General features: G+C 38.8%; 1 protein-coding gene across 5 annotated transcripts in view; it reads left to right on the top strand.

The window, feature by feature from the left end:
* Nucleotides 1-15974, top strand: part of il1rapl2 (interleukin 1 receptor accessory protein-like 2) — a 636383-nt gene that overhangs the window by 571847 nt on the left and 48562 nt on the right. For all 5 annotated transcript variants that reach the window (XM_047353893.1, XM_047353892.1, XM_047353890.1 and 2 more), the window contains one exon: nucleotides 9273-9405. In XM_047353893.1, coding sequence (XP_047209849.1) covers nucleotides 9273-9405 — 133 coding nt within the window. The remainder of the gene's footprint in view (nucleotides 1-9272; nucleotides 9406-15974) is intronic.

Genomic DNA, 15974 nt, shown 5'->3' on the forward strand with positions numbered 1-15974 from the left:
TGTCTGCCTCCAAGGCAAAATGCCCTCTGAACAATGCTTCTGCCTTTTCAACTGAGAAAGATCACAGATGCTCTTTTCCAGACTTACCTGCAATGCACTGAAAAAACTGATCAAAAAATACATTTTTAAAATAAGTTTTTGCCCTTAATTTGAGCAGGAAAATATGATGGTCTGCCAATGTAATGATTATTTTCCCCTTAAAATAATAATAATAATTAGATATAATGCACTTGAAGATAGTTTTTTTTTCTTATTTTAAACATAAATTATCTTATTCCATTGGCAAATTGTCTTACCTGAAAAATAATGAATGGAAAATACACTTATTTTAAGAAAAATTGACTTACTTATATTTCAGCTTTTTCAGTGTATTAGCATGGTTTTAAACTTTCAACAGCTGCTCACTGTTTTGATTCTCAGTCATAATTGTTAGCGTGAGCTGCTGCAGGGCAGGATGCCTGTGTGTCTGCAGCGCTTCTGAGATGAAAGTGTTTTGCCAACTTAAGAAAACAAAAAAGCTCAGTTTGTGTAGATTTTGACACAAATGAGTCTTTTCAGTGTCAATTATATCAAAATATGGATGATTTAATGGTAATCATTCCACTGTACAGGTCCTTCTCAAAATATTAGCATATTGTGATAAAGTTAATTATTTTCCATAATGTCATGATGAAAATTTAACATTCATATATTTTAGATTCATTGCACACTAACTGAAATATTTCAGGTCTTTTATTGTCTTAATACGGATGATTTTGGCATACAGCTCATGAAAACCCAAAATTCCTATCTCACAAGATTAGCATATTTTATCCGCCCAATAAAAGAAAAGTGTTTTTAATACAAAAAACGTCAACCTTCAAATAATCATGTACAGTTATGCACTCAATACTTGGTCGGGAATCCTTTGGCAGAAATGACTGCTTCAATGCGGCGTGGCATGGAGGCAATCAGCTTGTGGCACTGCTGAGGTCTTATGGAGGCCCAGGATGCTTCGATAGCGGCCTTTAGCTCATCCAGAGTGTTGGGTCTTGAGTCTCTCAACGTTCTCTTCACAATATCCCACAGATTCTCTATGGGGTTCAGGTCAGGAGAGTTGGCAGGCCAATTGAGCACAGTGATACCATGGTCAGTAAACCATTTACCAGTGGTTTTGGCACTGTGAGCAGGTGCCAGGTCATGCTGAAAAATGAAATCTCTGGGAACAACCTATTCGTTCAGAAATGTCTTTCTGTGTCTTACCCTCTTGCTTGAGGGTGTCAATAGTGGCCTTCTGGACAGCAGTCAGGTCGGCAGTCTTACCCATGATTGGGGTTTTGAGTGATGAACCAGGCTGGGAGTTTTAAAGGCCTCAGGAATCTTTTGCAGGTGTTTAGAGTTAACTTGTTGATTCAGATGATTAGGTTCATAGCTCGTTTAGAGACCCTTTTAATGATATGCTAATTTTGTGAGATAGGAATTTTGGGTTTTCATGAGCTGTATGCCAAAATCATCCGTATTAAGACAATAAAAGACCTGAAATATTTCAGTTAGTGTGCAATGAATCTAAAATATATGAATGTTAAATTTTCATCATTACATTATGGAAAATAATGAACTTTATCACAATATGCTAATATTTTGAGAAGGACCTGTATGTTTTGTGTCGTTCTCCTGCTGGAAGGTGGATATCCACCCCTAGTTTCAAGTCTTTAAAAGGTTTTCTTTGCTCTGTAATTAGCTTCAACCATCTTCCCATCAGCTGTGAAAATCTTCTCTGTCCTTGCTGAACATAAACACCCCCAATGCATGTTTCAGCCACCAGCATGTTTCACTACTAGGATGGTCTATTCAGGGTGATGTGACATGTTCGTTTTACATGTAGGCCCAAAAGTATAGCTCTGGTCTAAGAAGGGCACCTTTTCTCACATAGCTTGAAGCAAACTATAAACAGGACTTCATTTGTTTTCTGTCAACAATATATTTCTTCTTCCCCCTCTTTGATAAATCTCATGTTTGTGGAGTGCATGACTAACAGTTGTGCTGGTTTCCCACATAAGTTGTAGATCTGTGCAGCTCCTCCAGAAGCTTTCGGGTGTTTTTTTGTATAATGCTCTCCTTGCATGGTCTGCCAGTTTAAGAGGATGGCCATGTATTGGTAGGTTTGGAGTTGTGGCATCCTCTTTCCTTCTCTGTAAGATTCTGAAATTTGGGATATTGTTTTTAACACTGCTAAAACCTCCCCTCAGTTTTATCCCTGACCTGTCTGCTGTGAGAGAGATAAACAAAAAGTCAGTTCTCATAAAAACTTGACTTGCTGAGAAGCTAATGGGTTTCGTAAATATTTTAGATTTCTCCCTTCCCTCGTATAAAGGCATTGCACTGATTGTGTAAGTCAGAGCAAATAGTCTGACACTGGCAGATGCTTTTGCTCTCATCTTGTGCAAGTTTACTTTAATAAGCCTATGTGATTGATTTGTACCATGTCGGTACTGGGATAATATAATTTTTTCCACAACAGTAGTAAAACATTACATTCAGAAAAATAGAAACAGGAAACATAATTTTGGGGAAAAGTAACAAAATGTGGACGGGGACAAAATCCACTTCCTGCATTGCTTACAGTGGGAATGGGCAATTTTCATGTTGAAATAAGTCACACAGCACTAGATAGAACAATTAGCCCTTTTTTTTTTTTTTGTCTTTATCTGCTTGACCTCTCATTTCTGCAGCCTGCTGCTCTTATTCAGTTTTATTTTGTCTATCTTTAATGCAGCCATTCTAGCACTGTTTCATCTACTGAGGCGAGCAGGAGGACAGTTTGAATGATGCATTTGCAAGCAGTGACAGTTAAATCACCTTTGGAGTTTTTTTTTTATTCAGCGAGCTAATTGAAAATTATCCAATCTTTACTGAAACACATCGTCTCCCCTGACACCTTTTTATTTCCCAGCGAAAGGAACATTTCAATTCAGTGATTTTTATTTAACATCAATCTTAAGCAGGCCAAGGTTTAATAGAGGAGATGAATTACAATTGACAGGTGATAAAAATGCTTGACTGTAAAAGTGAGTTCTTCAGGTTTCCGTCCCACAATCCTTCGCCTGACACTAATCTGCCCCTTTACTGTTTCTTATTACAGTTAATCTAAACATTGTCATTATCTGCTGCTTTTATTTAATATTATAAAAAATTTTAACATGTTATACACGTTACTTCCAGAGCTACAGTGCTGTGAAAAAGTTGTTGCCTCTTAACATTTCTTAAGAATGTTTGCTACACTTAAACAGGACACCTGTAACCTGCAACTCTATGCGTTACATTAACGCTCAGCTTGGACTCCTGCTTTACTTGCACTGCCATAATTGCACACTGATCACCTGCACTGTTGTACTGCTCTCGCACCCAATACTGCTCCATATTTACTCTCACTCACTTAAAACTGTGCACATATATTTATATTATTGTAGATATGTTTATACTGTTTAATTTGTACTGTATTGCACCGACTACGCCAAAACAAATTCCTTGTATGTCCAAAAGCGTACTTGGCAATAAAGCTTTTCTGATTCTGATTCTGATATTTCAGTTATAAAAACAAGATAACAGATGTAAAGATCACCGGATTAAATAAAAATAACATTTTTCAAATAATTAAAAACTACCTGATCCTATGTAAAAACAGAATTGCCTCCCTTGATAAACAAGTTTTTTTGAAAGCTGAGCTCAGTTTTATCAGACACACAGAGACCTGATTAACTGAAGTAGGGTCAAAGAACTCAAAAAGCAATACATTGTGCCTCAATCTAAAGGAACAGCGGTGGAGGTGAACCTTCCCAAGAGTGGCAGCCCTACCATACTTAATAACATCTAAAGTATAACGTATATATAAATAACAGCTAAAGTACTGCAGGCCTCACTTGCCTCAGTGAAGGTTAATGTTCATGCTTCAAGAATTAAGAAAGTGGCTGAACAAACATGGCGAAAACCACTGCTGAGCAAAAAGAACACAACGGCCCGTCTAACATTTGCAAAAAACATCTTGATGTTTTTTCTGTGGACTGATACGCGAAAAGTGGAATTTTTTGAAAGGTGTATGTCACCAAGGAGTGGACATTTGCTGGCGTTAGCAGGACGTTCACTCTTAGAAAACCCCCAGTGTGGCTAAATTAAAATAATTCTGCAAAGAAGAGAGGGTCAAAATTCCTCCACAGGGATGAAAAACACCGATTGCTTGATTGTAGTAGTTTCTGCTAAGGGTGATGGAACCAACTACTTAACTTTAATTTTTCACATAGGGCCCGGTTGGTCTGGGTAAGATTTTTCCCTTAATAAATAAAACACTTTATTTACTTATTTTTGTCTGATGTTACAACTATTTGATTTGCATAAACACATATATTTTCACATATAAGTGTAACAAAAAAGCAGAAACAGAAAAATTCCATATAGGCAGATGTACGTTTTCACAGCACTGTTTTATGTGAAGAACACGGGTATTTCACAGACATGTCAGAGACAGATATGTCTGTAGAGTCTAAAGGTAAAACCTGGCAAATCACTGAGGGGCAGAGGAAAACAAGGTACAAAAGAGAAGACAAGGGAGGTGTGGACAGCGAGTAATTGGAAAGAGAATAAATCCTGACACAATAAAGAACAATGGCAAGAATACATGAAAAGATGAGAGAGAATCTTTTGCAGTAAAACACAGGCACAGGGAACCCTGACAAGTGAAACAGACTAATGATGTGAATAGTTGTTGCAAGAATTACAGAAGGACAAGCCAAGATGACTGGCTTTGTGTTTTTTATGAATTTACGACCATCCCATATCACTTCTCGCACTTTTCATTTCACTTGATATATCACGAAGCAGCTCCTTCAGGATTTTTGGATCTTATCCAGGCAAGATTCAGATCACATGAATATAAATTAGCTCTACTGTTGATAGAAGGTTGGTTTGAATTTTACCCCTCAGTGACAAATAGTAACATTTGTGTGAGTTCTTGACAGAAACTCTGCAGAAGATGAGTTGTAGGCATTACCCTGAAACCATATAGTCAGTCAGTCATTTTCTACCGCTTATTCCATAGTGGGTCGTGGGGGAGCTGGTGCCTATCTCCAGCAGTCTATGGGCAAGAGGCGGGGTACACCCTGGACAGGTCGCCAGTCCATCGCAGGGCAACACACAAACAAACATGCACACACTCATTCATACACCTAAGGGCAATTTAGACTGACCAATTAACCTAACAGGCATGTCTTTGGACTGTGGGAGGAAGCCGGAGTACCCGGTGAGAACCCACGCATGCACGGGGAGAACATGCAAACTCCATGCAGAAAGACCCCAGGCTGGGAATCGAACCCAGGACCTTCTTGCTGCAAGGCAACAGTGCTACCAACTGCGCCACCGTGCAGCCGAAGATGAGTTGTAGGCATTACCCTGAAACCATATAGCATCACATATAAAACTCCTTGGAAGAAAAAGAAAGCTTGTCTTCTAATATTGCTGATTACGTAATAAAAGACTGAGCCTTGGTCAGTCTTGGTTCGACAGCTTGTCACCATACAATCCCCATGCATTAACATCACGGAGAAATAAAGGTATGTGTCTGCTCACTCCTGTTGCCTGATCAGCGGGGCCTGGGCCCCCTGGATCTTTGCTGGGGGGTGATGTGCCCTAGGGTCTCGGGTCTCTGGGTTCGTGGCAGGATCTGCTCTGGTGTAGCCAGCTGCCGGCATTGAGGTTTCCAAATGCACAATGACCCTAAGGGCTTCCACAGAGTAGGGGGTACTTCACTCCGCAGAACCCCAACTGCGTACTTGTACCCCTTGTCACACAATAGACTGCTCGGTGGAAAAAAGTCTCCTCATCAAACTGTTTTATATGTGACACACTGCTTCAAGCGACCAGTAGAGAGGACAAGCAGCATCACTGCTACTCTCTGCACGGCGCACTGTCAGGTGTATTCCCCTTGTTCGTCCCTGATCTGGTTTAATGACATTATATACCACCTTTTTTCTAAAGCTACAAGGCAAGGTATCTTTTCCTCCTTGTCCAATGACAACATGGCAGAAATTTTGGGAAATGTAGGAGCTTGTCTCAAAAAATTTAGAAAATACAGTCAATAGTTAAAAGTCCGCAGAGTCCAGCACAGAGTCCGCGTTGCTCACACTGCACACACAGTACACCCGACTCTGTGGGAGTCTTAAGAATACCATGAAGACAGATACAAAGTTGCTTAAACACAACACAGTTGATTTTTTAGAATGGCCATCACAAAGCCCTGTTCTCAGTCCCGTAGAAAATCGGTGCAAAGAGCTGAAAATTAGAACAATTTGTTTTTTCTTCTCGTGCTATGCAGATAAAGTAACAAGTAATGTGTGTCTTTTCATATATCTTATAAATATACATTGAAATGAAATTGTGTTTCTCTTGTCCAAAGGATGTTGATGCTAGGAGATAAAACAGCTCCCAGTAAAGGGCAGAACTTGTCAGCCTCCATCCTCACCAACCCTTATACATGTTGATGATTGCCAGTAGTTCCCACTACTTTTAATACTGCATCGGGTTTTAAGTTAAACATTCATCATGGAACCTTAATGTCTCTTAAGCAGACCCAGATTGTTGTCTGGATTGATATTTGCTGCTAGCCCTAATAGTATGACCAGCTGGAGACAGTCAAAAACGAAACCACAGCAAACTCTTGCCAGTGCCCCTAACTTGGTCTCCAAGCACACAACATTTAGTACATTCTGATCCTGCTCAGCAGGAAGCTGCCTACTCAGCAGACTGCCATGCAGCTCCTTCTAAAGCTAAAATAGTCAAGTTGCAAAATGTACCAACAGCACAGCAGAAAGTGTAAGAATAGTTAATTTATAACCACACGTTTTGTTTACTGACAGAATGCATTTTATGTATTCTTGACATAAATTTTAAAAAGTGTGATTTGAAAAAATACAAAGTTAAAGGTTTTTTTTTACAACCCAACGGAAACCAAAGTCAGTGTCTGACAACCCGTTTTTCCTCATGCTTGAATGGTGGCATGAAAAAGTACACCAAGGGCAAACCAGAGTCTGAACTAATCCTTATATTCTGCTACATCTACATGTCCCGCTTATCAGAGAAGCTATACTGACAGGTACAGACAAGCCTGTTGGGCTGAAGACAGGATACAAAAGAGAAAAAATCTATTAGATTTGACACAACATTCACCTAATTTCTGTTTGCGAACTCTCACGATTGGGTAAGAGTTCTTTCTTTGTGATTCACACCATCTAAGTGTAATCACACTTTGCTGCAGTGTGAAACAATGATGAACCTAATTGGGCAAGTTCCCATCAGCCATTGGGGCAAAGTCTTTATTTTAAAGGAGTGACAACAAGACAATCATTTTTTCAACTACGTATAAACCCCCTGCTGCTGCTGCAGTCACACAGGAAAAAAAGGAGACTTCATGAATCACACACGCACAATCTGAAGCCTGACACTGCCTATTTGCAGGACACACACACACACACACACAAAAACACAGTCTCAATCTCACCAACCAAGACACCCCTTCATTCCACATGAGCGCAAACATTTGATGATTTTAATCACCATAACATGCTGAGAATACAAACACACCCTCAGGGGGCTAATCAGTTACTGTGGCACTCACATTCACACACATACTTACACACAAAAACATACTCATGCAATCAAGCCAAACCAATTTCACCCCCAATGCTGTTTTTATAGCCAGTTCTGAATTATGTGTGTGTGTGGAACAGGAAACTGCACACATCGGTCAGAGAGGAAATATTTCCCACCATCATGAGAGCCCACCAACACACACATCCATGCAGAGCTTTTGCAACCAGTTCCTCTCTTAGTTAGAAATTAGCATTTTCAGATTGACACACGTCAAAGTGTCTTGTCTCCTCTACCCCAGCTCCATCAATCAAAGTTAAGAATTGTCACCAAACCTGTAGCAATCAGCAGGCATTTCCATATAAAGTCAACCCTCCACACTTGGCATGTATGGACATCTCTTAATGGGTGTTTTAGCGTGACCTGTGATTGTACTAACTTATTTGCTACAAAAAAATACATTGACAATGTGTTGTTTTTAAGCCGGTATATCCTGATCATGTCTATCCCAAACAAAGATGTAACAAATCAAGCTTGGTTTCATAAACCCCTAAAACTCCCTAACAACATTTAACCATTAATAGATGGTTTTCCACTTTTCGACCACATTTACATGTTGCTTTTTTAACAACATTTTGCTTATCTTTATTTAGGCTTCGGGTAATATTTATGGATCCTTTAGAAAGTTCAAACAGCAAAGGAAAAACCTGCCTGTCTTTCTTGCTCTGGGAACATACAGTAGTATCAGTGGGAGTCCATGTCTGAAACAGCAGTATGTTTTGCTGTAATGTGCACCTTTGGCAGCATGTAATGCCACAAACAGAAGCTTTGGTTCTTGACTATATGGATAGAGCTATCATTATGTTAATACTGAGGTCTATCATACTTATCTGCTAATTGACTACCTAATGAGGTGGCGTCCATTAGAATGCTCATTAATACCTCATCATCCCCACTGATAGCTGTAATAACAGCATGGTGGGGATTTCAAGGTCTTACATGACTGTGTGTGTATTTGTATGTGTGGGAGAACTAGTATGATAACTGCCTGCTTGTATACTTTGTATCTAAGGGATGTTACCATATGGTTTTATTGTTAAGATAATAATGGTATTACATTTAGCAATTATTAATTTGTTTTGATGCTGGTATTGCATGAGTTCATGGTAGCACCGTAACCATTATTGCTGTGTTTTTCAGCATCTGCTCTATAAACCAAACATTTGTATTGCATCCTTTCAATGTGTTTCTGATCTACCCATTGAAACACACAATCTTGTGCAGTGACTTTTTTTTTTAATTCTTTCTACATCACATACGAATTAATGCATATTAAGGTTACAGGGGGACACGAAATTCAGTCAAACATTTCTAGATGACTAGTTGAAAGCTGGATACTTACAGTATCTGGGTCTCCTTAACAGTAACTTTATCAGGTAAATAATTAAAAACTATTATGTTTTCTCTTGATGAGGACCTGCAGGTCTCTAACCCTTGCTTTTCTACTCTATGTGAACAATTTAGAGAATCTTCTGGTTAAAAGAACTTCATCATTGAGTTCATACAGCTTAGGTTGTGGTCACGGTTCAGTCAGAAATTTCAGCTGCAAAAACAGGTATATGTTTTTAATGGTGGTCGCTCTGTGTCGTACGTTGCAGGTATGCCCCTCAGTCTGGACTGCAAGGCCTTTTTTGGCTACAGTGGAGAAAACAGGAGGCCCATCATCTACTGGATGAAAGGAGAAAAGTTTGTGGAAGAACTAGCAGGACACATTAAAGAAAGTGAAGTCATGTAAGTACAGCAACATTTACAAAAAATAAGATTTCATCACATTAACATGCCAAATCATTATGTGGTAGATGGCACAATGGAGATGAGCAAGGTGGTTAAATGTTAAACATACATTAGAAATCTGGAAACACACTCAAGTTTACAGTTGTCTGTTTTTAATGAATTTCCTAAATGACTCGACTAAATCTTCACTGCTCACAATGTCAGCATCTAATTTCTTGTGATTTATGACTCGCAGAGCGTTCTCTGACAGGAATCTTCTCAACTCGCCTGAAAAATTATGAATCCTAATAATAAAGTTTAATTGAATTCATTTTCTCCCCTGTTGGGACCAATTACATTGGACTCTACCGGGAAAAGACTGGTTGTCTGCAGGGCATCAAACATCATTAGAACAACCTGCCGGATCACCATGGCAACCACTGGAACATTTACAATGTCATGCTCTCACCCACACACACACACACACAATCACACACACACACACACACACACACACACACACAATCACACACACACACACACACACACACACACACACAATCACACACACACACACACAGTGAGTGTAAGATAAGAGAGGATGTCAGTGTCCCCTGACACAACTGACCTTGGCCAAGCTAACTTGTTCTTGTGCAAAGTCTGAAGCTGTTTCTTTTCAAGTTTCTGTAAAAAGTTGGAAAGGACTGTTCAGAAAATTGAGGATCCAACCCAACACTGGGTAGGAGTAGATTTAATTCATTAAAAGTTTAAAGATCGATGTAAGGTTAAGGCTCTGAGGCTGTATTAGTAGGGGTAGGTTAACACAAAACATGGTAATTTTCAAATACTGACCAAAGTATTTGAAAACCTTCCCTAATTCAGCAGAATTCCACACCCTTGATATATACCCAATATATACACACTATTTAAAACTGGAGCATTTTAAAACAACACACACATTTAAAACATATGACAGAGCTTGATTTTCAACAGAATTCACTTCATTTCCTCACATTTAGATCTGTGTAATGCAAGTTGCAAGACAGCATACATAAGTGACAGTGTCACAACAACTTCACGGACTTGTTGACTGTAAAAAAGGTGTCAGTGCTCTAATCTTTGGAATCAACCAACTAATAAATGTTGGTGAAAATGCAATTTTATTTAAAAAAGCTATACAAACAAACCTGGCCCTATTTAGTGTTTGCTCCTCTTGTTAAATCAAGAATGATCTTTGATTAACCACATTTATAGAAAATACTTCAATTTAACTACTCAGGCCTGATTACTGCCAGGCTTTTAGAATCATGAAGGATCTCAAAAAGCAACACATCATGTCTCAAAAGAAATTCAAGAACAGATGAGAAACAAAGTCACTAACATCCATGAGTCTGCAAAGGATTACAAAGCCATTCTAAGGCTTTGGGACTCCAGCAAAACACAGTGGTTTGGGAGTTAGGGTTATCATCTAAAAATGGAGAAAACATGGAGCAGTGGTGAACCTTCCCAGGAGTGGCCAGCCTACCAAACTAACTCCACAAGAACTCATCATAGTAGTCCCTAATGAACACAGAACAAAATCTGAAGCACTACAGGCCTCATTTACCTTTGTTAAGTTCAATGTTCATGATTTAACAATGAGAAATCCATTAGAGAGTTCTAAGCTGAAAAGAATATCCAGCCATTAGGTTATCACCATACGCACAGAAGTACACTTGGCTTGTGCACCAGGACAATGATCCAAAGAGCACCAACAAGCCTACCTCTGAATGGTAGAAAATAAGTTTTTAGAGTGGTATAATCAAAGTCTAAACTTAAACCTGATTGAGATGCCTTGGTTTGACCTTCAACAGGTCATTCATGCTTGAAAACCCTCCAATGTGGTTGAATTTAACTGATTCCATGAAGAAGATTGGCAAAAGTTCCTCCTCAGAGATGGAGGAGACTCATCACCAGCAAGTGGAAACACTTGATGGCAGTTGGTGCAACCAGTTATTAGATTTAGGGAGTAATTACATTTTCATATACTGCCTGTTGGATTGGAAAGCTTTCTTCGTGTACTTGGTTAGCTATTTTCAGAAAGTACAAACTGGCATTCTCATGAAGTTTGAACCTGAGAGCTCAGTAAAGTAACAATCTAAAAGGGCAACCAAATAAAACGTTCTTTGGCAAGCCCATTGCTCTGTTTGAGCGGCTTAAACCATTGCAATTTAATATGCTCTCCCCACAGCAGTGGTCCACCCATTCACAAAGTTTCACTCTGTTTTTGCTTGGCATTTGCCTCTGTAAAGATCTCACTGAGGTAGGGTGCAGGTAGCATGAGGTGTGCAGAAACCTCATCAAACTGAGTTGACTTCATAACTTCATCCTGCTTCTCCACCTGTCAATACTGTTGCACCGCAGTGCTGCAGAGTCACACCTCAAAATATTGAATTCATGCATGCAGTAAAGAAATATTTGCCAAATCAGCAGGTAGTCTTCTGGTGTGTTGGAATGCAGCAGATCACTGTTTACAGCAAAGTATTATTACAGCTTAGTCAAAAGTTTATATACATTCTCAGTAGGCATGAATATCCTATTAATTTAGAGCTTCTGACAGGTTGGAATTATCAACATAAAAACCTCAAGAAGAAGAAAAAGAAGATTTGTGTGCACAAGTTTGAATGTAGTTTGAATTTTCTCTAATCCACACAGGTTCAGAATTATAAATACTGACTGAAACATGTACACTACATTGGGTCATATCACCTAATCAATGAATTCTGGTTTTTAAATCACTTCCATAGTCCATCAACAAATTGGACTTTATAGATTAAAAATTAAAATTAAAAATTGAATAAAAAATGTAAAAGAAGACAGATAAATACTTTTGGTTGTATGGTGTACATACATCCAGACTAGTTTTTAATTAAATGTCCTTCTGCTAGCTGCATAGAACCCACATGATAGTTATGGCTATCACCATACTCCTGGCATTATTGTGGCTGTGTTTTTGGCCACCCTTTGTCATCAGAAATGTTAAAGATTATTTAAATCTGATGGTCTCCTGGCATAAACCCAGCTATTAATAGTCCACAACTTCTCAGTAGGGTCGAGGTCAAGTCTTTACGGAAGCTCAATGTTAGCCTTGTTTATCCACTCTTGTCTAGTGCCTTGTTTGTGTTTCCTGTCAGAACATTCAATTGTGTCCAAATTCGATCCTTCTGGCCCGAAAATTCTCACAGGAAAGAGAATTTGTTAGAATGATCAGGAACACCCCAGGTACGACCAAGGCACCAGTCTATCATTACCTGTAACCTGCTGCAACCCTTAGCATTACTGACCATGGTGAAGCAACATGGACATCAACATTTAACATTAGCATGGATTTAAAGGTTGCCGGCCAAAGAAGAAGCTCCTGCCCCGACATTGACTCCTCGACTGAAAGCTTGACTGAAATTTTCAGCAGCTCATTTGGACATGACAAAGATAATCTGGAGAAAAGTGTTATGATTAGAGGAGCCAATTGAGATGGAGCTATTTGCTCACATTTACAATAAGTATGTTTGGAGGAGACAAATTGAGGCTTTAAAACCTAAGAACATTGAATTTGTATGAGCTTCTCCATATGATATGGTGGTTATTCCGGAGACTTTGCAGCATCGCGACACCAGTAAACACTTCTCTTAATGGACAATAACACAAGCATTTCACATGCAATTGTGTTGGGCTCTAAAAGGTTCAACTCTTACTACCGCATTGTGTTACTAACGTGTGGATAAATATCCTCATTGGTTTTGAAATGTTCCACTGGGCCTCTACATCATAAAAAACAGCATTATATTTGTTAGAAACATTCTTTTAGATAGTTTGGGAAAATGGAAACTGTTTGATTTCCTCCAGTGCACATGTTTCATGAGCAGCCAGAGTTTTCAAAAGTAGTTTTATCGTGACATCGAAACAAACAACGTGAGGTTTAACCTCGCTAGCTCAGCCTAGTTATAATGATGTGGATGCTCATTTCCCTGTTGAGGATTAAAATCATTTAGTTTCATATATGAGTTCAGTTCGCATGTGTAACCATAAAAACTGACATAACATGTATTGTGAGCCTGGGTGGGAGAAGTCAGAGGTCACAGCAGGTTTCAGGCTGGAGAAAGGGTTAATCTCAGGTTAGGATGTTCCCAGCAGCTGTAAGCAGTAAAATGCTGGCTGTATGGGCATTAAAGCAATAAATGTCAGCTGTTGGGCATGGTATAGATACTCACATGGTGTTGGCTAATTTACAGCGACGACACAGACTTCGTAATAATTCTTGGAGGGGAGGGTCAGTCAGTAAGCTTTGAAGCAAAAGGTATAAGACATTTTAACATTTATTGTAAGACAGAGCACTCGGTGATACAGCCTCGTTTTGCTGACCGAGTCTCTCCCAGAGGGCTCTTTGGTAAACTCTTTTTTTGGTAAACTTTTTTCTCTGTATCATTCTTTTGTATTCAATATGCATTGGGAATTATTGGACTTATCATTTACCAAATTAAACTTGTGTTAATCTTAATTTCCTGCTCTTCATCTGTTCTTTCTCACCACATCCGGACTGGGGTGTTGAGGCTGTATTATTATATCTGGTGGAATTATTTTACCTCAACATCCCCTAAAGGAATATTCTTCTCTGCTCCCTCCCCAGGGAGGTCGCAGTCGGCCTCAGTAGGCGACAGTAGCTCTGAAGCTGTGAGAGCTTGAACATGTCGCTGTGAGGGCACCTCAGCAGAAATGGTGCAGGCTAACACAGGACTGAAGGTGAAGTCCCTCTGTCTTCAGTATGGCACCTGTGACGGCTTAGCTACTGCCCTTTAAAAATGTTTGTTTCCAGAAAAACAGTGATGTAAATAATGAGAGCAGCAGTGTGCATTGGTCATTTTAATATTGAAACTAATCCTTCCCCATGGTATTAAAGCATTGTTTGCCAGATGACTTCTATATCTTCCACTTAAATGCTATGACCACCTCTTATTGGATAACACTGCCATTCCAGATTCAACAACCACACCCAAGCAGACAGGGCCCTGCTGTGATGCATGTGACGCTTTCAGCTTCCCCATGTTTCTCACAGGAGCATTAGTCTGTAGATAGTGTCCATGTACAGTGATGGAAAGAAAAAGGATTTAAATACTTTAATGACATGACAGGACTTGATTTTACACTAAATTCCCATTTTCCTCACATTTAGAGGCATGTAACATGTTTTCAGTATTCCAGCATTTATATGTGGAAGAATACGAAATGTTTGGTATCATAGGTCCCTCCAGGAATTTCTTCAGTCATTTCACCTACTTGAAGGGAAACTACTCTGCAGTCTGGTATTGCTTATGTACACCATACTATACAGAGACCAGAGAAAGTACTAGCAGGAGCTGTTTGAGGAGGTCAGAAAAATTATTACAGAAATCAATGTTAAAGGTCGATTAACCTTAAATCATTGCAAGGCACAAGGAAGTCTCAAGACTACCAAGACACCCTGAAGCTAAACATCAAAAATAGTTTAGAAAAAGACACCGGGCTATTCTTAAATGACCCATTATGAGCCCCATTGAATATCAAGGAAAGATTTGAAGATTTTATTCAAATTTAATCGTTATAAATATTCAACTTAGTGTTTATTCAAAGTGTAAATATCTGAATAAATATGCTAAAAGCACAGTCAACATAGTTAATATGGGCAGTTTGATTACAGAATAAAAAGTAAGGAATACTAATAAACTTGGTCAGTTTCAAGGCATTTCAGATTTTTGTTGTTGTTTGTGTATTGTGGAAAGTTACGTACAATTGTTTCTGAATATTTGAATAGCATCCATGTCTGTCCAGGGTGGGTGTATAACAAGTTTCTTTGCCTTTCCTTGTGCCTTTGCAGTTTGTGAGATGCATAACTAACTAATTTCTTTGAAGGGCAAGAGTTTGAGTTGTTCTCTGCACTCCACTTTTTCTGAAAGCATACATCTTTCCTTGTGAAAAGTCAACCCATCTTCTAAATAATTGAAGTATGTTGGATCAAAATATGCTAAAAGCACAGTAAACATTGTAAATATGAGCAGTATCATCAGTTTCTCAGCAGCTGTTGCCAGGGTATGGCTCAGCAGTCCAGCAACTTAACATTTCTGCAACTCAGCGTTCATATTTCACAGTTGCTTCATGTGCAATGAATTCATAATATCTGTGTTTCCCTACATCACTGATTTAATGTTTTTTTTTTCTTTAATAGGACTGTATACTGTTTGATATTCTTTTCTATCTTTTTTGTTTTTGTCTTAATTTCTCTCTGCATAAATGTTTTTTGTTTTTTTTTTTTGGTTTTGGAACTGTCACAGAACATCCAAGTAGCATGGTACGAGTAGATGCAGTTTTCTTCTAAATTTTAGGTCTAAATCCCCACCAACCATTGACCAATTAGCAAATGTTCTTAGAAAGTTTTCAAGAGGGTTGATTTTACCCGAGTCATTTTTAAATTTTTTTATTTCAACGACATTTGGGACAAAAGTTTGGGGACAAATGTTCTAAATATAAACAATAAAAATGAATTTATTGTGATTTGGAAATCTAACCCCACCATTCAG

The sequence above is a fragment of the Girardinichthys multiradiatus genome, chromosome 23, assembly GCF_021462225.1.
Source record: "Girardinichthys multiradiatus isolate DD_20200921_A chromosome 23, DD_fGirMul_XY1, whole genome shotgun sequence".
Taxonomy (NCBI): domain Eukaryota; kingdom Metazoa; phylum Chordata; class Actinopteri; order Cyprinodontiformes; family Goodeidae; genus Girardinichthys; species Girardinichthys multiradiatus.